The sequence below is a fragment of the Abrus precatorius genome, unplaced genomic scaffold (assembly GCF_003935025.1).
Source record: "Abrus precatorius isolate BTA unplaced genomic scaffold, Abrus_2018 Scaffold4, whole genome shotgun sequence".
Classification (NCBI taxonomy): domain Eukaryota; kingdom Viridiplantae; phylum Streptophyta; class Magnoliopsida; order Fabales; family Fabaceae; genus Abrus; species Abrus precatorius.
In genome coordinates this window covers 1,213,919-1,233,480 of record NW_020874384.1, presented here as the reverse complement: position 1 = coordinate 1,233,480, position 19,562 = coordinate 1,213,919, and the positions used below count along the sequence as shown (strand labels likewise).

At 30.0% G+C, this 19,562-nt stretch overlaps 3 protein-coding genes across 6 annotated transcripts; all 3 read right to left on the bottom strand.

Annotated features, from left to right (window-relative positions):
- Nucleotides 1-300: 300 nt before the first annotated feature.
- Nucleotides 301-4,408, bottom strand: LOC113865795 (uncharacterized exonuclease domain-containing protein At3g15140). 2 transcript variants are annotated; one of them, XM_027500543.1, is made up of 6 exons: nucleotides 4,148-4,408; nucleotides 3,266-3,468; nucleotides 2,720-2,800; nucleotides 2,205-2,321; nucleotides 1,708-1,831; nucleotides 301-786 (listed from the first exon to the last, which is right to left on the bottom strand). In XM_027500543.1, exons 1-6 carry the CDS (start codon nucleotides 4,370-4,372, stop codon nucleotides 583-585), a joined length of 954 nt encoding a protein of 317 aa, XP_027356344.1. In that variant the 5' UTR covers nucleotides 4,373-4,408; the 3' UTR covers nucleotides 301-582. The 2 variants fall into 2 exon arrangements, with proteins under 2 accessions (XP_027356344.1, XP_027356345.1); XM_027500544.1 differs by having other exon boundaries at nucleotides 583-783; nucleotides 4,148-4,370.
- Nucleotides 4,409-6,283: 1,875 nt separating this feature from the next.
- LOC113865130 (homeobox-leucine zipper protein ATHB-52) lies at nucleotides 6,284-6,844 on the bottom strand. Its single transcript, XM_027499508.1, has one exon. It carries the CDS (start codon nucleotides 6,842-6,844, stop codon nucleotides 6,284-6,286), a length of 561 nt encoding a protein of 186 aa, XP_027355309.1.
- Nucleotides 6,845-10,221: 3,377 nt separating this feature from the next.
- LOC113865993 (probable aminotransferase TAT2) lies at nucleotides 10,222-17,183 on the bottom strand. 3 transcript variants are annotated; one of them, XM_027500852.1, is made up of 9 exons: nucleotides 17,110-17,179; nucleotides 14,477-14,897; nucleotides 14,192-14,213; nucleotides 13,060-13,399; nucleotides 12,754-12,972; nucleotides 12,281-12,340; nucleotides 11,711-11,866; nucleotides 11,520-11,613; nucleotides 10,222-10,586 (listed from the first exon to the last, which is right to left on the bottom strand). In XM_027500852.1, exons 2-9 carry the CDS (start codon nucleotides 14,649-14,651, stop codon nucleotides 10,468-10,470), a joined length of 1,185 nt encoding a protein of 394 aa, XP_027356653.1. In that variant the 5' UTR covers nucleotides 14,652-14,897; nucleotides 17,110-17,179; the 3' UTR covers nucleotides 10,222-10,467. The 3 variants fall into 3 exon arrangements, with proteins under 3 accessions (XP_027356653.1, XP_027356651.1, XP_027356650.1); XM_027500850.1 differs by lacking the exon at nucleotides 14,192-14,213 and having other exon boundaries at nucleotides 14,477-15,035; XM_027500849.1 differs by lacking the exon at nucleotides 14,192-14,213 and having other exon boundaries at nucleotides 10,389-10,586; nucleotides 17,110-17,183.
- Between the last annotated feature and the right edge of the window lie 2,379 nt (nucleotides 17,184-19,562).

The window sequence follows — 19,562 nt, the reverse complement described above, 5'->3', positions numbered from 1 at the left end:
TTCATATGAAACAAATGCACTGCTAGAGCGAATTTAATATACCGAAGTATATTACAGACGCCTAATTAGTAAATATTCATATCAAGGTTTTCACATACCTAACGCATTTTTTCTTTTATACATGTTTCTGACAAGAAATAAGAATATGCATCACGTTTCCTTCATAAGGTAAATCTTGAAAGACAATAATAACATATGGATTAACATTAATTGATGAAAACATATATTTCTGATCAATTGTTTCCAAACTATATGCTGCAAGGCTAAGTGTGATTGAAAGGAAATAGGAACCGTAATTTCAATGTGATCAACTTGTAGTTTGTTTCTTCTAAAATAAAGCCTACTACACAATTACATTTCCAAGTTGTACATAACTAAACCCATCACTCTATTTGAGTTCAACTAAATCAAAATTCAGTAGGCTACCCAGAATTGGATGAATTCAACTACTTACTAATGCAAAATTATGTGTACATAAGACATGCAAATGCAAGTATTGTTACTTCCAATCTCCCAATATGCAGAAGAAACAAGTCTAATGAAAATTCTTAAAGAAAGTTACATAGTCCATCTAGAAATCCTCTATCTAATACGATTCTTGAAAAGAAAGTTAACATCTCCATGAGACTTAGGATTCCTCCTTGCAGTAATCTGAATGAGTGCACCATCAACAAGCATGTGCTGCAGAACTCTTGCTATGTTCTTTGTATCATCAATACCAAGATGATGACTTCCCACCAATGGGATTTGCAGTTCCTTCATCATTGTAACCATTCCTGTGGCCTGCTACCAGTTATCAAGGAAACATAAAACTAGTATTGTAAATTAGGATTAATAAAACAAAGGGGATAAAAGAAAAAGAACAAAAAATAACCCATTCAAGTTAAGATGAGATAATCATTGAGATCAAGGTGGCGTATTACTTTGTTAAAAGATCAGATGGCAAAGCTGGTTTTATAACTTAATTCGAGTACAGCACATTTGTTGGACATTAATCTTGATGCTTAGTCAGTTAATGGGAGTGTCATGAACTAGTTCTCCCTAAAGCTTAAATTGTTAGATAAAGGTACATGAATAATTTTATACTTATATATCTTTCACTCACCCATGGACGCACAAGCCCTTCGAGCTCTTAAGCATGGACAATGCCTAGGCCCACCTTTCATCGCGTTGAAGAATATGGTGCAGTAAGGATTCGACTCCATACCAGTAGATCATAGTCTTTGATACCGTGTCATAAACGAAATCTCCCAAAAATTTAAGTTGTTAGGTAAGGTACATGAATGTTATTAAGTGTTCACATCTTTACCAGGGAGAAATTAGGTATATAACTAGTGTACAAACTTAAAATATGTCAACTTTACTCAAGATTCCATGATTTCTTAGATTAAATCTTCAAATTCTGAACCTTAAATTGCTATTAAATCAATGGCACCCATCTACGGTTACCACTCAAACTAAAGAATTCAACAAGATGTGAGGTAGAATTTCCATTGAACCATATACCCAGGTTGTTGGCATGATGGAAGAAGGAATCAATAATTCTATTCTTCTGTCAATTCTAAACATTTAAAGAATTCACACCCTCCTATTATAGAAGTTTAGATAGAATTTAGATTGAACCATATACCCATGTTGTTTGTCATGATGGAAAAAGGAATCAATAATTCTATTCTTCTGTCAATTCTAAACATTTAAAGAACTCACCCTCCTATTATAGAAGTTTAGATAGACATCTTTGAGATTAATCCACTCCATAAAATATGGAGGAAGCTTTATCTTTGACACGTCACATTGCTGAGGGACCTTTGTTTTCAAATCCCAATTTCCACTGCAAAAATGAAAGAATTCAATGTATAAGAATAAATTTTCTTATTCTAGATATATAATAGAGCAGGAAACTAAGGGCTGCTTAGTTTGAAAAAATATTTTCTGATTTCATTTCCTATTTTTCACTTTTAATTCCAAAAATACCTTGCTTTCATTTTGTGTCCCTTTTTCAAATATTAGTACAGAAAACAATAAAAAGTTGTTCTTACTACTTCTATATAGATCTTTGAAAACAGAAAATAAAACGAAAACAGTATGGTATTTATGTGATTTAAAATGAAAACAGAAAATGAAAAGAAAACATTTTCTCAAACCAGCCCCTAATGTACCATTACAAACAAAAAAAACCAGAACCATGAAATAATGATATTTACCAAGTTACAAATCCTGCACGATTAAGTTCTCCACCCATCCACAATTGATGTTGCATCAACCAAGCTTCAAATTGTTGAATAACTTCCTTGAATGGTATTGCTGTGTCATGCCAAACTCTGGTCAAAAAATTATATTTTTTAATTAATCTAATAGGTAGCATGGGAACTGTATGAATTCAGCTGTACTAGCTCTTTATTGCTGTTGTCAAACTTAAATTACGATCAACCAATATCCTTTCACTAGTCTAACTCATTATTACTCATCATTAATTAGAAATATCAAATCATGGCAAACACTACTCTTTAAAAAATTTTTAATATAAGCAATCTTAAATTCCAGATATTACTATCAAATCACTACATGAATATAGGAACTGGAGGAGAGATGTTTTTCCTCCTTGTTAGACACTTAGACTGTTTCAGGTAGCAAAATGAAAATGAAAACCAAAAAGATTGTATACAGATCAGAAGTACAAATCAGGTAAGATTAGTTTAAAACAAATTAAGCTGGATACCTGTCAACTCCAAATTTTCCGTACTTTCCTTCAATGTATTCAGTTATTCTTTGTTCACTCATTTTTGATGGCCTCACAAACCTGTTAAAGGAACAATGCAAAAGTAAAACTGTAAGATAAGCATAAAGTGATAATCTTCATATGTACATCATACTTTTATCTACAAAGAAATCAACCTAAGAGATCAAAGCATATTGGAACATTGGAACAGTCCAATTCATCCATCGAAACTATTGTAGCTACATTTAAGGGTTAAAAAATCAAGGGTCTACTATTTTTCATTCAACGGATGAACAATTTTTAAAAATATATAGGTATATAATATCCAAATTATACTTTAGTTTGATATTTCCGAAAATCATTGTACTATAAGAAAGTAATATCAACCTGTTATCCTTGAAACATTCCATTTAAATAATCTTTCTAGAACCATCAAGCACAATAAAAGTAATTCAGAATACCCAAAAAAAATGAAATAGATAAGAAAAACAGAATATCACAGGACACTTCTCATGCTAGACATGCAACAAAGAGCAAGATAAAAACCTGTGGAAAATGTCTTCAACTTGCATTGTTTTTGCACTAATCATTAGAACTGGAAACTCAAGAATCTCAACCCTACCCTCTAAATCAAGCACAAGGAAAAAGTCTAAATTCTGAGCGCATATTTTGTTTAACTCAGGGGCATTCACTTGAAGCTCCCTGGAGAAATCATGATTAAACCTTTCAAGGTGGATAGGATCATCCATCTGCAAATTTGGAGAAAATTAAAAAGTAGCAAAACTACAAATATTATACTCTCATAAAACAATCAATATACTACCACAAAGACATGCAGTGTAGGAAGTCCCTACACTGCAAGTCCAGAACGAGTCATATTCCAGTCAGTTCAGTTGACATCTTATAATATTCTTATATACTTAATAAACATAAGGGTTAGAGTCCCTAAATCAGTAAATCGTAAAATACTTTTTCTATTAAAACAGCATTTAGAAGAGCTCATGGACAGTTTATAAGAATAGTATACGACTCCCACAAGCCCATTTTGGTTTATTTCTATAAGTTTCCTCGAACGTTTTATTAAAATAAGTTCTTTTTAGGTTATTCTAATAAGTTTTATAATGAAATTCTCGTATGAAAAACCTTATTGTTTAACAAGCACTTAACTAAACTGTATATGGAAATGCGCCATCATTGTTACAAGTACGTTGGACATTAAATATTTATATATGTTAAGGTGGTGATAAATCATGCAACAGAGTCATGTCATTCTTCACCATTGAAATAATTGATCAAACACATGGCATACAAGCCAGCAGGGTCCCCGAGAACTCTGAACGATAATAAAAACTTCAAATTTTGGCTGAACAAAGAATACCCAGAAACAGAAATGAAGTGAAAGTTGAAGGGACATAAAAAAGTTGGAACCTTGGTGCACTTTCCCTGGGAGTGATACAAGCACATGGGTCTCCAGCGAGAGTGAGACTCTTGTGAAGAAGGGTTGTGGGAAGTGGAAAGAGAAGCAGAGAGTGTGAGAGAGTGCATTGGAGTGAGGAAGAGGTAATTGGGGTGAGTAGTGAGATGTGAAAGGCTCAAAAACAAAGGATTACGATGTGAAAAGATGTTGCCCAAACTACCTCTCAGAACCGCCATTTCTCTTCGAAGTGGATTCTACAGCTAGGTTTATATCTCGCCTTCATTCTATAAATTATTATTATAAAAATTATCAAATTTGTGTTACTAAAATAGCCCTGTAGGTAAATTTATTTATGTATTTCTGGTATAAATTATTAATTGAACTATTTATATTAATATGAATGTTTTTAAAATTTATTATATATAATTAAATTTTATTAGTGTTAATAAATTGATGATTTATTTTTTATAAAAAATATTCAACACAAAATAAATTGATAATAAAAAAATTAAGATTTTAAATGCAATAAAATATCAATTTATTCTATAATATGTTGATAATTAATAAGAGAATATCACATCAACAAAACAAAACAAATTTTATATCCATATTCAGATTTAAATAATGAATCAACAAAAAAATAAATTTTGTAATTACTTTTTGAAAGTTAGTCACTTGCATAACATATATCTTCTTAGAGTGTTTGTTATCACTCTCTAAGCTAATGCAAAACTGTTCTTTAACTCTTTTTTACATATACAGTGCTTTACTCAACCTTAAAGCTAGTTTATAAAATGATAATTACTTTAATTTTTATAAGTTTTTATTCAGTTGTATATGTAGTCAATGTAAAACTTTAACACATCTATTCATACTCGAGATTGGACACTCACTAAACAGAAAAATCACAAAAGCAAGTTACTAAAAACATTTATAAGAATAATACTTAGTTACTAAAAACATTTATAAGAATAATACTTAGTTTTTTTGTCAAGATTAATTCAATATCATCTGAAATTTAGAGTTAATTCTAAAAGTTAACTCATCAGAATAAGAATTAATTTATCATTTATTAGTTTGTATTGAATCATATTATAATCCACAAACGACTTGAACACATTTTGTTTGAAGGCAAAGTTAAGTCTTTATCTCTAGCTTCTTGCATGAAATATTAACATACAAAATAAGATAAGATCCCAACGAGATAGAAGTTTTGCAGGGGAACAACTAATAAACCTTACCTACAATAAGTTGTTACCTGTCTACAAGATAAATATAAAGACTAAAACATGAGAAAGAAAATTGAATCATATTATTTCATCTTTTCTCAGAAGATATAACTCTGATTAATTGCCCAAAACTCAAAATTCAAACCAAATCAATTCAATAAATTAAGCCAATTTGAACGTATACTTCTCCTTACAAATTATTAGGAACCTTTTAAGTTTAAAGGCATAAAAAATGGGGAAAATGTGTGATTGGCATTGCCTTTTCTCCCATTTTTGTGGGTCAGTGAGAGGTGATAGTCACTGTCTGCATTGCAAATAGTATTTTGATAAGTTGCATTTACATTCATGCATAGTCCATTGATGTGATTTGCATTTGCGGCTTGAAGATGGTTTGACCAAAAGTCAATCTTTTTTCTCTAACTCATGAATTGGAGTTATAAATTAAAAAATCGTTACTCTTAAAATATTTAAACTTAATTTTAAAGATTGAGATAAATAAGATCTTCAATTTTAAAGCAGCTTAGAACTTAACAAAATGCAATGCAAGGCTCTCAAATTGCTTCATTCGATTTATTTTAATTTGATAAAATGTAAGTGTGATATTTTTTATAATTTTAGTGTTGTTTTTTAATTAGAATTAAAATTTTAGTTTAATAATTCATAACAACATTAAATATTATTTTTATCGAAATAAAATTTTAATTTTGATTAAAAAATAGTAAAAAAATATTTTAAGAAATTGTGCTTAATTTTAAAAAAATATCCAAGAAAGGACACTCCCTTTTTTCATTGTAACACATGGACATGGTCTTATACAATATCTATTAAAGAAAAATGGAAACGAATTTTAATTTTTGGGTCGTGCTGCGTGGAGAACTTAACTAAAAAATGAACACACTAACAAAAGATTGTTATATATTATGCCGTTTTCTCATGCAAGCTTGACCCATAATTTGCACCCATGAAGTAAGCATAAAGCTCCTCATCCTGCATAACCTCAGCATTGTGCCAAAACTCATGAGTAGCATCATCATGCACCCCTGAATTCCCACCCTCCTCAAAAGAAGTTGAAAATTCACAAGAAGCATTATTATGGTCTCCACCTTTGATGTTGCTATTGCTACTAAGTAGCATCTCTTGAGCTTTCTTCAGCTCTTCTTTCAGCCTTTCAACATCTTTCTCTAGTTTCTCTTTTTCAGCCATCACATTCTCTAGCTTTGCCTGAAGAACACCATGATCAACCTCCAGGGTTTGATTCTTCCACCTAGCTCTCTTGTTTTGGTACCAAATGGCAACCTTTCTTGGAGGGACACCAAGTTGGTTTGCAAGTTGGAACTTTTGCTCAGGTTCAAGCTTCTTGTTAGAGGCAAAGCAATTCTCTAGGATGGCCACTTGGTCTTCAGTTAGCCTCTTCTTGTTGTGTTTTGCTCTGTGGTGTGCATGTTCTTGGGTCTTGAAGGAGAAGATGAAATCCTCCATTGATTGTTGGAGTCACTTGATTGAAGTTTTGGAACAACTGAGATTAGTTTTGTTGATGTGAAATATATTGTGAGACCAGATGAGTTGGATGCTCATTCTTTTATAAGGCTTTTTAGCTTGAGAGACATCATGAGCCCCACCAAATGGAATCACAAAGAGGATATCTAATGATGCACAACTTTAGCGTACTTACCTAACACTAAGTTTCTATTTTAAATATTGTAGAATATATATATATATACTATATTATAATATCTCGTTAACAATAACATTTATTTTTATATTGTTGTACAAATTAGCCTCCCTTTTTGTGGTAAGAAACTGTCTTAAATAAGAAATCGGATGTCAAAGATCATTTTATGGTGCAATTTACTTTGGTTACAGTTCCTTGAAAGCAACTTAAGCAACGCGGTTAAAGTTGCTTGTAGGATTGAAATTACTTGTCATGTTTCTTGTCCCTTTCTTTATTCTTTTAATTAAAAAAAATAACACGTCTTTTAAGAAATAATATTATCTATAGTGATTATTAATTTATAGGGTGTTATTTTGAATTTAAAAAATTGGAAAAGAGGCAAAATGTAAACAGGTTATTTGATCACTGCATTTACTTGCAATTATGTGGCTCTTAATATTATTATGGAACATGATTTATTTATAGCATGCATGCCTATGAACTCTAATTTTAACTTTAATTTTTATGAACTTTCATTCATTACACTTTTTAACTTCTACTTAATAAAATTAATATTTTGAAACTTGAAAAGCAAATAGGATTTTGTGTTCATACATCTGATCAAGATGCTAGATAATCTTGAAAAGCCGGGCATGCTAAGCATGCAAGAGAGACAAGCTAAGAAGTAGACACTATTATTGACTTATCTTCGTTAACTTGTGTTATAGATTTTGTCTGCTTCAACTTAAACATAGCTAATCTGACTTTAATTGGAAAGATCCCAAATTAATTATATTCTGTTTATGTTACGTCAATGATCAGTGCATGTGTCGTTTGGAAGGTGACAACATCCCCCACCCTTGCTAGGAAAATTGGTGATTGAGGCCTAAGTACATGCATCCTTGGATCTCAATTTCGTTTACTCATAAAGATCAACTATTTCATGCAATGATGAAGTTGCTATCCCTTCACTGAATCTGTTTGAAGAATTAGATGGCTCATAGTCTCAATGCTCTCTTCCTATCCCAAATGCATGAACTTAGTCAACATGCCAAGCCAATGCCAGTTGCCTTGATAGTGAAAGAGAAAATAAGCTTCAAAGGGTGTGATTACACATGTTTTAAACTGAATATGCTATTTTCACAATATTTTCTCACAACCTTTTTTACAATAAGAAAATAAATAGAAAAAAAATGTGAAATAAAATAATGTGATAGAGAAAAGTAAAAAGTATTGTAAGAATAACATTAATTTTTTAAATAATGTCTTGTTCAGAATATAATAAATCTATCTTATAAACTTATCTTATTTTTTAGTATAAAATTTGTCCTATACACAAAGTTTAAGTTAAAAATATATATTTAATTTGATACACATTAATATAAAAGAACATACAAATCTATCATACTTATGCTATATTATTTTTTATCCTCGTATCCTATCATGTTAATTAAACAAATCCTAATTCATCTAATAACTTTAAAGAAACTTCCGCAGTATCCTGTAGAAAACAGAGAAGAGTGTTAGCACCAGGTCAAAACTAATATCAATTTCATACGGTGGATTAATCCAATTGTGAGATTTTGAAAGAGCATGAAAAGAAAGCTAGCTAGATGGCTACTAGCTAGGTTGCCTTTTATGTTTAAGTTTTGTAATTTAGTATGAATTTTGTTGTACGAACACTACAAAATTTAAACTCATGTTAGTTTGTGTTGCGCAACGAATCGGGCAAGAGAAAAATAAAAAGCTATTTGTTGGAAATTATTTGTAGCTGCCTTTTGGTCAATAATCGTACTAATTTCTTTGTACTAAAGATCTTTTTCTTTATGTTTTGTACTTACGAGTTAACACCTAACGTTAGACACTTGCCCATCTAATTTATAGAAAAATTTTATTAGTACAAAAAATTTGTGCAGAAAATTTTATAATAAAAAGAGTTAGGCCCAATTTAGCTTATATTAATAATCTTTACCCTTTAAAAGGAGTTAGGCCCAGCTTGTATAAGCTTTTATAAACATATTTTTATTGAAAAGAAAAGAAAATAAATAAAATTATTCTCATAATTTAAAATTAATGTGTTCTTACTTTTCAGAAACTTTTTCAATTAACTTATCTAAAACATGAAATGTATAAATTGATTTTAACTTATAAGAATAATTTTATTTAATTCATCTCCTTATTTTCTTTTTCTACAAGTATTTTTACAAAAGTTTATTCAAGCTCAACGCTATGTATAGTATTAACCAAAGATATATTTACTATGTTAAATAAAAGTGTGCAGTACAAATCAATTCCTTAACAAGTCCATAAGAGTTATATTAATTGGTAAGATCAAATAGTATTGATTTTGGGGAGAAAAAAAAAAGCCGGTTCTGTTTTTACCAGTGGTTTTTGATTGATAGTTTTTGTGTAAAGCATGATTGACACTAAATCTAGTTTAGGGATACATACACTTTGATCAACAATATGTACAAATTCATGGAGTTTTTCTTTCATGTGAAAGCAAATTCCAGAGCTACACTGAGTGCGCAAGCTCAATAGAGCATGAAAAATTTTCTGCACTTCTCGTTGCATTTAATTTTGCATGATTGAAGGGCAAACGATACTTCCTTAGAACTAAAATTAATCGCTTGTCTTAGAAGCATAAACACCACAATTCCATAAGTGATAACAAAGTTACAAACAACCTTTTGGTCTCATTTCAAAGTTGAGAAGCAGATGATTGAATAGTGGAAATTAGTATATTATCATTATACTCTAATTGAAAAGTGTAAAGGCTCTTGCACCACTTCCATCTCAAGGCTTATTATTGATGATCCATATAAATGAATTTTTTCACTCCTGAACATGCACTGATAGGTATATTGTCAGAATTTAACTGCAAGTTACTAGACCTGAATTACACATTGAAAGTATGAGATTTTAATAGGGTTGATAAAGTCTTAAACTCTCAAAGTACGATGACTAACTTTTATAGTACTGTTTACTTAAATTTCGTTATAAATTGATATTAGAACTTTCTACCATCTTAGCCGCTCATGCCACACGTAATGACGTGGCATTATAGTGTCTGCCGAAAACTACTTAAAGGGCTAGTATACATCCAACCCAATGAGCAGTGAGGCTTTGAGGTATGGTGAAATGATAGAATTCATTTGCAAGGTACGAGACTTTGAGTCCCAACTAGCTTCTGTGATCTGGTTTTCTTAATGTTGATATCATTTATGAATAAAGATAACGCTACACTATAAAGAGGATTGGCTCTATAATTTGCAATGTCCAACTTTATAGTTCATTTTTAATGAGTGTATGCTGTATTGAAATACAAGTTAATCTGTGATTCCATTTTCTTTTCTTCTTCTTCCTTTTTTCTTTTTTTTTTTTTTTGCAAGAGACAGAATCAAGGGGCACATGTATAGTAAACATTTTATTTGTGGATTCACTATTGTTTTTATAATCTTCTGGCATGTCTTTGATAAAATGCTTTTATCCTTCTCATACCCTCTCTAAGAGCAGATGGATCAGCAGCAAAAGTGATACGAAGCCAATCTTTTAGCCCCACCGCAGTTCCTGCAAAAAAAAAAAATTTGTCATTTTTGTTTGTTACAAAATTTACTAGAAAATTTGTGAGCCATGGCGAAGACAAAAGCTAGCACTAGATAGCTTTTGTTACAATATATATTTAGTGCCAAATAGAAATTCTTAACTGTTGTTCTTTTTTATATTTTTAGTGCTGAGTAAGTTTTTCTCACTAATTGAATGTATGACAATTAGAAAATTGTTACCAAAGTGGCAGGGTGTAAATGAATAATAATGGAGACCTTTTGGAATAAGCCCAAGTAATATCTACTTACCTTGATGAAAATATCATCTAAGTGACTTTCACTGACGGCTATATTTTTTTATAAAGAAAGTCCCTTTTTCCTATTGGAACTTGGAAGGAAGAATACAGGGAGAGAACAATTGAGAAAGAAGCAACTTCATATACTTCTTTCAAAAACAACACATTTCCATACATTTGTACTTCAAACTGTTTTCAAGAGAATTAAATATTCTTCCCTGAAATATTCTATGTGCGTTATCAATAAATAAACAATAGGTAGAAAGTCTTTTGAGTTTCAGAAAGTTCAATATAAAGATAGAGACTAACACCACTTAATTGTTTTAGTTATAACTAAATATCAGCAACGATTTTGGACCTAAACAAACAACCTTGAGTTGTTTTGGTTACATAAGTCACAATTAGTTGAAACTCAAGCTGGAAATGTTAAAACGCCGATAAATTATGGTGAGATGTGAACATCTTCAGAGTGTTATCAAAGTTGTTTCTAAGAAAGTGATACAATTTCTTGATAAAAGTGAAACACATGACATAATTGAAGATATCAAATAAAAACACCTCCTTCTTAAGCTAATAAATGCTCTAATTTTTCTGTACACATGAAATGACTCCTCAAATAGAATATGCACAAAATGCCAAATAAAGCATGATTTGCACAATACCTGGAAGAATGATAACAGCTTCCTCCTTTGCAAGTTTGAAACAGAAATCAATATCATCGCTAATATCTTCCAGAAGTGAAAGGTTAAGTTTCACCTGCATTTCATTCAAGAATAAATAAGAAAGATTGCATTTATAAAACATTATTCTGTCCTCAAATAACTCCAATTTTGATATACTCTCAGTTACTCACCATCATAGCCATGGACCCTTCTGGTTTGTAAGGGCAAAAAATGCATGGAATATCTTGTATCTCTTTACAACATATATCTGCGGTATGCCTCAAATTATCAATGGTTTTCTTGAAGAAAACCTCCTCTGTATGTGCAATTATCCGAGGAACAGCCGCCTGTCAAACCAGAAGTGTTATCAATCAGATAGAAAAAATAAGTAACAGATAAATGTATGTCATGGAAGAAAACTCTGCCTCATCAAGAATTTTGGATGAAGTTCCAACATAGATCAGCACCAAACCAAATAACTTGGATTTCACGACAGAGCTAGCATCATCATATGAATACTACATCCAAATGACTTTTCAGAGTACTTAGCCAAATTGAACATTTTGTCAGGTGAAAAAAGTGTCCTGGCTAGAATGCTTCTAGTCTAGAGATAAATATAGTCTGCTATTGTATTCTTTGAAATTGAAATTTTTTCTTCATTTCTTTCTTTTTATTTTTGCCCTTTTCTCTTTGGATAGTAGTATCAAAGGCATTCATTACTCTACATGAAAATAAACATGCAAGAGATAAAAAAAAAAAACCTGAATGAAGGTGGCTGGACCTCCCAAAAGATCAAAATACTTTTTAATGCGCTCAACTACCTGCATAAGAAACTTGGTTTTATTAGCGTAAGAAAGTGATTGAATACTACGAATAACCACTCATAATTTCGAAGTAGCAAAAAAATATTTCAACTATGAAATGTTCATATTTTAAAGTACTGACAGTTAAATCCAGTCAATCATTGAACTTTCAATATAGAATAGTACAAAAGAGTGAAGCAAACAAAGAGGAAATAAAGTTAGTAGACACAAACAAAGTAAAGAATTACATAGATAAAGAGGGAACAACAAATAAACATACTGAAGAAAAAGGTCGATTGTCATAACAGAACATAAATCACAGATCAGTTATATATAACATCTAAGGATCTTCTCAGATTGACTATTGGACTATTATCTAAGACTCGAGATAAAAAAATATAAAAACATTAAAAAGTGAGAGGGAATAGAACCTTTGGTTTTCTAAAAGTGCCACATGGATCATTTGTCACAAACCAACCAAGCCTCCATCCAGGTACTATCCATCTCTTAGACAGTGACCCAAGAGTGAGAACAGGAACAATAGAGCCAAAAACTCCCATTGGCACAAAAGGATTGGCCCCAAAAGCAAGGTGACCATATACTTCATCAGAAATCACAATTGTTCCTAGCCGCTTTGCAGTTTCAGCAATCTAAGTCCAATATGAAAATAAGCTGGTACTTTTTTAATTACAATGAAAACAGAAAACGTTTGTAGAAACTAAACAACAAAAACTAACCTTCTCTAAATGATGGTAACTGTACACATTCCCACATGGATTCCCTGGGTTTATAATCACCAGTGCAACTGTGTTCTGATCTGCAAGAGCTTCAACAGCATCTAGATCAACCTCCCAATCTTTCTGTGGCAGCAGATCATAATGCCTCACTTCAACTCCTCTAAATGCCGCACAAAGTTCATAGATTGGGAAGCCTGGTCTTGGAAGCAAAATGTTTGCACCAGGGCGTGCCAACATCGCCACCGAAACGTCAATGGCTTGTGTGCATCCACAAGTGATGAAAACATCATCAGATGATAGCTGGTAAGGTAGGTCACCAGACAGATATTCAGCAATTGCACTGTCACCAACATGATAGTAACTTTAGATTGCATTTAATTTTAGAATAAAAGCCAAGTAAGTCAATTCATTGCACGAGCAAAAAGTTAACAAGTCAAGCAACCAACATATTAGTAACTGTGAGATACTAGATTTCCTAAGCTAGTAACAAAATTGCATAGGAACTAGAAAAAAGCATTGCATTGAAGCTAAATTGTTACACCAAACCCAGAAATGAATTGAAGTATGTTTATACTTTATATGAATGGCACTATGAAACCATGTTTGTTACATGATATTGGATCCTGGTCCAATGAAAATAATATGGACTCATTCATACAGAAAAGAGAGTTTCGAACAATGATTTTACTGGAATTTGATTAGAGCATCTTTATTGGGCATATCTTATATATCTTAGTTTTAAGTAACAGTCCCTTAACATGTTCTAGAATTTGAAGTTGATGAAGTAAAAGAGAGCAAAAGAAAAGTTGCTTCCGTATGCAATCAAATTGAACCAAGAAAAACCCATAATTTTATATCCAATTTGCAAGAGGGAGAAAGAAAAACAATTCTAAATCTGATGCAAGGATAAAAGGGTTCTTATAGAATATCCCACCTATTTCATCTCAGCAAAAAAAAAAAATAAAGAAAAAATAAATAAATAAAAAATATATATATATACACACAGATATACACATAAAATAAGCTAATGTCAACTACTATAGTAGAGAAAAAAATAGCATAAACTTTCCGAACCAAATGCAAAACACAGAGAAATTGTCAAATTAAGAATAAATTCCATGCAATTTCATACTGGGCAGAATTCGATCCAAAACCTGCAAACAGTGAGCAAAAGTCACTGCTTAAAAAAATTGAACAGAACATAAAAACAATTAAAATTTTTAAGAGACTAATTTAAGAACCAAAATTTTTATAAATTGGAAAGGACCAAATTGATAATCATTAGATAATGAACTACAATAACAGCAGAGCTTAAAGGACTGACACAAAATTGAAGATTATCTAAAAAATGAACGAAAATAACAACAGGGCTAAAACAAATTGAAATTCCAAAGAGAGAGAAGCAGAGAAGCATTACATTCTGGCTTGAAGTAGACCGGCAGTGGGGGCATAGCCATGAAACTTGTGAGATTTAAGAGTATCAGCAACAGCTTCTTCAACAACAGTGGAAGCATGGAAGCAAGTAGTGAGAGTTGGGTCTCCCATACCCAAAGAAATAACTCTTTTGCCATCACCATCACAACAATTCTCATCAATGCTCTCCATTAGAAGACTCAGAATACCCTTTATGGTAATGGTGGAAGTTGCTTTGGATTCATAGTTACTGTTATTCACAGCCACAACCCCACTTTCCATGCCCCTTTTCTCTCTCACACACACAATGAGCTTAGTATTTTTGAAGGCTCGATGGCTCAGGCAATAGTTGGGTTGCTTTGATTTTTAGAATTGTTCAGAGTTTGGTTTCCCCGAGACCACACACCACACGTTATGTTGTTTTCCTGCGCATGGAAACAAAGATTTGGCGGTTTTTGTATAGTTGTGTGAGTTGTACAAACCATTACGTGGGAAATTCAACCTTTGTAACAGTCTTTAAAAATATGTGGAACTAAGCTAATCATCATGGCTTCAATTGGAACCTGACATTTTTATTTTAGTCATTTATTCAAATTAAAAATTAAAAAGTACTAATAAACTAAAGAAAACAAATTTGATGGCTAAAATGCACATTACCCTTCCCTATATAAGTCAATTGAAAGAAACTATTAAGGGTTGCACAATCAAAAATAGTGTAAATTAAATTAACTCTTTGCATATTTTGTCAAGCCTGAGATTGACTTGTAGTTGAAGACCTGACAAACTTTTTCTTAAAACAATATCTCAATAGTTGGTGTGATATTTTAATATTTTATGAACTAAAGTGATTTTCTTCATAAAGTGTACAAATTTGTACACTCTAATAAGTGTTTAAGATTGTATAAAGAAAACGCGTAAATTTGTAGTTGAAAGTGTACAAATTTAAAAGGGGTAAAGTTTCATTTTATTTCTTAAAATTATAAGAATAAGTCATTTCAATTATTGATTTTATATATATTTTTTAAATTTCGTTTGTTTTATTTATTTTATATAAATAAATATTAAAATAATTTTTTTCTAAAATTGATAATTAAATTAAAAATTCAAGTTAAAAATTGAAGTGATTAATATTTATTATATGAGAAAATTAAAATGAACCTCATTTAAAAAGTGATTTTGAGATTGTATAAAAAAACGTAATTTAAAAGTTTAGAGATGGTATGTAAAATTTAAGATGATTACACACTTTATTCAATAAAAAAAATAGTAAACTCTGTTAACATATTAAGATTGTAGTGAGTTAGGTACTGTTCAAAAGTGCAGTACTCAACTTAAATGGTAGGATAGGACACGTGAAAGTTAGGTATGGATAATATTTAAATAGCAATCACATGGGTTAACCTAATTTAAAATCAAGTTTTTAAAATTGATTATTAATTATAAACTTATTTTTTATTATCCAAATTTATTATTAATTTTTATCTATATACATTTTAAAATTCAGAAAGTGGTGAAAGAGTGAATGCTTTATCCAACTCAATAACTCGACTTAATTTTATTTTCCGAAATTAATTATTATGATATGGTTTTTAACTTACATGTTAATAAAAGTTTTATATTATTTCAATCTTTAATTAGGTGATAGTAAGATCGTAGGTTGAGAAAATTATGGTAATGAAGATGTGAAACTAGGTTGAAGCCAACCCACTCTGACCCCTTATCTCAATTGGGACAAATTTAAGATTAGTTTGTTAAGCAATTAATGAAGAAATTGATGAGAGATTTATTTGTCTTGTAACGGTATGAAAGGTGTGTTTGAATAAGCTGTCAACACAAATGTTTTTTGTGATATAAAATAGATTTATTAAAATGACTTATGACTTTAATGTAAGTTTACTTTAATAAATTTTATTGTAAAGTTTCTCAAAGTATATTTATTAAATTAAGTGTTAATAACATAAGTTATCATTTGTTAGACTCTTTTGAATAAATGCTTAATTTTGTATCTACCCAAAATCTGTCTTTCTCAATAAATTGAAGTAGCACTGTAATGAATATTTTTATAAGATTTATTGAAATTCCACATAAACATACAATGTTAGAACTTAATTATCTGCGCAAGAATTCACTTTAATTTATAATAAACTTTAATTTTGGAACTTAATTTGGCTGTTATATCTAAATATTACTAATCCTATGTTGGGTTTGAATTGTTGGACAAATGACAATAACATATACCGAAAAATCTATTTGGGTTTTGAAAAGCCCTAAATCAATAAAGAAAATGTTTTATGTATCACTTAGAGTAAATATTTAAAACTCTCTCTTTTATATTTAAAGTGTATTTTTAGAATGTGTGCATATAAAATAAATAAAAACTCGTGCAATGATACAAGTGTATTAATTTTCTTTTTTATATTTAAAAATAACTTCTTTAATTAATTTTATTTTTTAAAATAATAACAATTTTAAAAGACATCAAATGAAAAAGAGTGAGAAAAATGTCAATAAATCTTTAGTATTAGAAGCAAACATCATATTAGAAGCTTCCTGAAATCCGAACATTTAGAATTTGAAATTACACACCAAAAAATGGCAAATCAAAATCTGAAAGAAAAGGCAAAATTAGAACAGTACCTGCCCATGCAATAATTGTTCATCCAAAGCAATGGTTTTTAGTGTTCAACTCCACCAACCAAAAATGGATGGATAATAATACGATGCAAGATTTGGCTTTATAGCATATATCGCTTGGTTACGAGTTCTGAGTCTTCTCACACGGAACGTAAAGAAAAATGAACACTGTTTTGTATTTTTAAACTTTGACAAGATAAGTTTGATGATTCATCCTATCTAATTTTCATGGATGATGTTGACCAGAAACAATGCAACATTACATTGCATACATCTCATCCTTATCAATTCAAATGTATATATTATTATATAGTTTAAGGATATGGGATGCACGTTGGCATCAACCCTTCTACTTTGTCTTCGTATTTTCTTTTTTTTTTTCCAAATAAGTTTGTGGTTAAAATATTTTATTAAATATTGCAATATTATTCTTTTTTTTAACGGATTTTTATAAGTTTACCTAAAAAATATCTATATATCAACAATTTTCTCTTTTAGTTTACATTTAGGAATAAACTTTATATTTCACCACACAATTTGAAACAAATTTCAAATAAGAAAGAAAGAAATTAAACTTCACTCTTGCCTGGGCCATGTTTATTTCTCTCTATTTACTTTTTGGGCCTCACGTTTTCTTCATTCATTTTAGCCCACATTGAATAAATACCCAAATACATCACTCAAATCATGCATAATTTCATAATATTATTATATATAAATAATTTTATGAAATCTCCAAATTTTTAATAAATATTTATAAAAAAAGATAAAATAAATTGCTTGTTCTTTTAAGTTAAAACTAATTTATGAACCTTAACTTTTTTAAATATTTGTTTACTTAAATTCTTCAAAAATTATGATGTATGAGTTAATTTAAGTTATAGAAGAAATTTTGATTCATATTATCTTTTATTTTATTTTTTATAATAATTTATTAAAAAATTATTGAAATTAACCTTAAATATATTACATACAAAATTTGTTACATGTATTATATACATAATAGGTAAATTTGTCTTTTGATTTTGCCCCTGTAAATAAAAATTCTAATTTCACTCTTGTTCTGGATGCAATGGTGGCTATGATAACAGAAATAGTTGCACAAAACGAGAATGAAAAAAAAATTTGTCTATATCATGTTCCAAGTCCTTTGTAAGTCAATTTTCACAGATAAATAAAATATAAACTAATAAATATAATATGATAGATAAATATAATTAACTTGTTCTATTTTATTAATTTATTAAATATTAAATTAAATATAATAGAATAACTTATTCAATCTTGTTTTTATTATCAAAATAAATTTCAGATGATTTAATAATATTTTATTAAATACGTGTATAATAATTTTAAAACTAATTATGTATTAAAATTTAATTTAATATGAAATGAACTGATGTTATTAAATTTAACTCGGAATAAAACTTAGAAACTAGACCACCCCTCTTAGAAATTAAAATTAATGTAAAATTTAGAAGAATTTTTAATTCTTTCAAATTCCTCAAACAAAAATAATCATCACAAATTTTTTTATTTTTCTCAAAAAATAATTTCATAAACAAACCCTTAAACAACAATTTAAAATTGGAAAAATAAAAAAGATTCAAACACACGTCCATTTGTTTAAGGCAAGATGTAACAATCTTTATTCTTATTTAATATGTTAAACGTTTAATATTTATTGTATACCAAATTAATAAATTACTAGTCGAACCAGTAATCGATTAACTCAGTGTTTAAACTGAGGTAATAATTATCAAAATTTTATAACATTAAATTGAACTATTTAGTTTTTCAGTGTGAGGTAACATGTTGTAATATAATTAGAAGATGCAGATAAAAAGAGAAGCAGTTGGAGTTTTAAAGCATTACATGGCTAGTCTATGTTATGAGAAATGGTGTTGTGTACTCACACTACAACTTTGAGAACAAGGTACCAAATGAAATAAAGGGTGATAAAAGAAGACATTGACCACCACCTATGAACTTGAATCCATTTCATGAATTCAAAAAATAATATTGCTCTATTATTCAAAGTCTGCACAGAAGGGGAAAAAAATTTGAATATACAAAATATAAGAAAATTGATTATTATTATATTTTTTTAAATTGGGTAGGGGAAGTTTATGATATTTTGTAAATGAATATATGTTTTGGTTGAAAAAAGAGCTTTATTGGGTATGAGTGTGTTCAGATTAATGTACTTGCATTATGAGTACAACTACTATAGTCAGTGTTTGCATTAGCATAGCAGTAGCCACCCAATCTATGAATCAGACGGCGCAAATGGTCCCATTTCAGCAACGGCACCAACCCAAGGACGACTCAGAATCTGACACGTCAGAGGGACCCACTTAGCCTTATTATTGATCCACTATTTATCATTGCCCACAATTATTGCTTATTATAAATTGTTACCCTCTCGAACCCCCCACATGCACTAGCCGGAGTGC

What these genes read in the sequence shown, in the direction of transcription:
- LOC113865795 (XM_027500543.1), bottom strand. Translation starts at nt 4,372, where the DNA reads ATGGCGGTTCTGAGAGGTAGTTTGGGCAACATCTTTTCACATCGTAAT. An exon ending in GTTGAAGACATTTTCCACAG is followed by an intron (nt 2,801 to 3,265) that starts GTTTTTATCTTG and finishes TTCCTTTAACAG; the next exon opens with GTTTGTGAGGCCATCAAAAA. An exon ending in CGTGCAGGATTTGTAACTTG is followed by an intron (nt 1,832 to 2,204) that starts GTAAATATCATT and finishes TCATTTTTGCAG; the next exon opens with TGGAAATTGGGATTTGAAAA.
- LOC113865130 (XM_027499508.1), bottom strand. Translation starts at nt 6,844, where the DNA reads ATGGAGGATTTCATCTTCTCCTTCAAGACCCAAGAACATGCACACCAC.
- LOC113865993 (XM_027500849.1), bottom strand. Translation starts at nt 14,754, where the DNA reads ATGGAAAGTGGGGTTGTGGCTGTGAATAACAGTAACTATGAATCCAAA. An exon ending in GGTCTACTTCAAGCCAGAAT is followed by an intron (nt 13,400 to 14,476) that starts GTAATGCTTCTC and finishes TGTTGGTGACAG; the next exon opens with TGCAATTGCTGAATATCTGT. An exon ending in AGCTGTTATCATTCTTCCAG is followed by an intron (nt 10,587 to 11,519) that starts GTATTGTGCAAA and finishes TTTTTTTTGCAG; the next exon opens with GAACTGCGGTGGGGCTAAAA.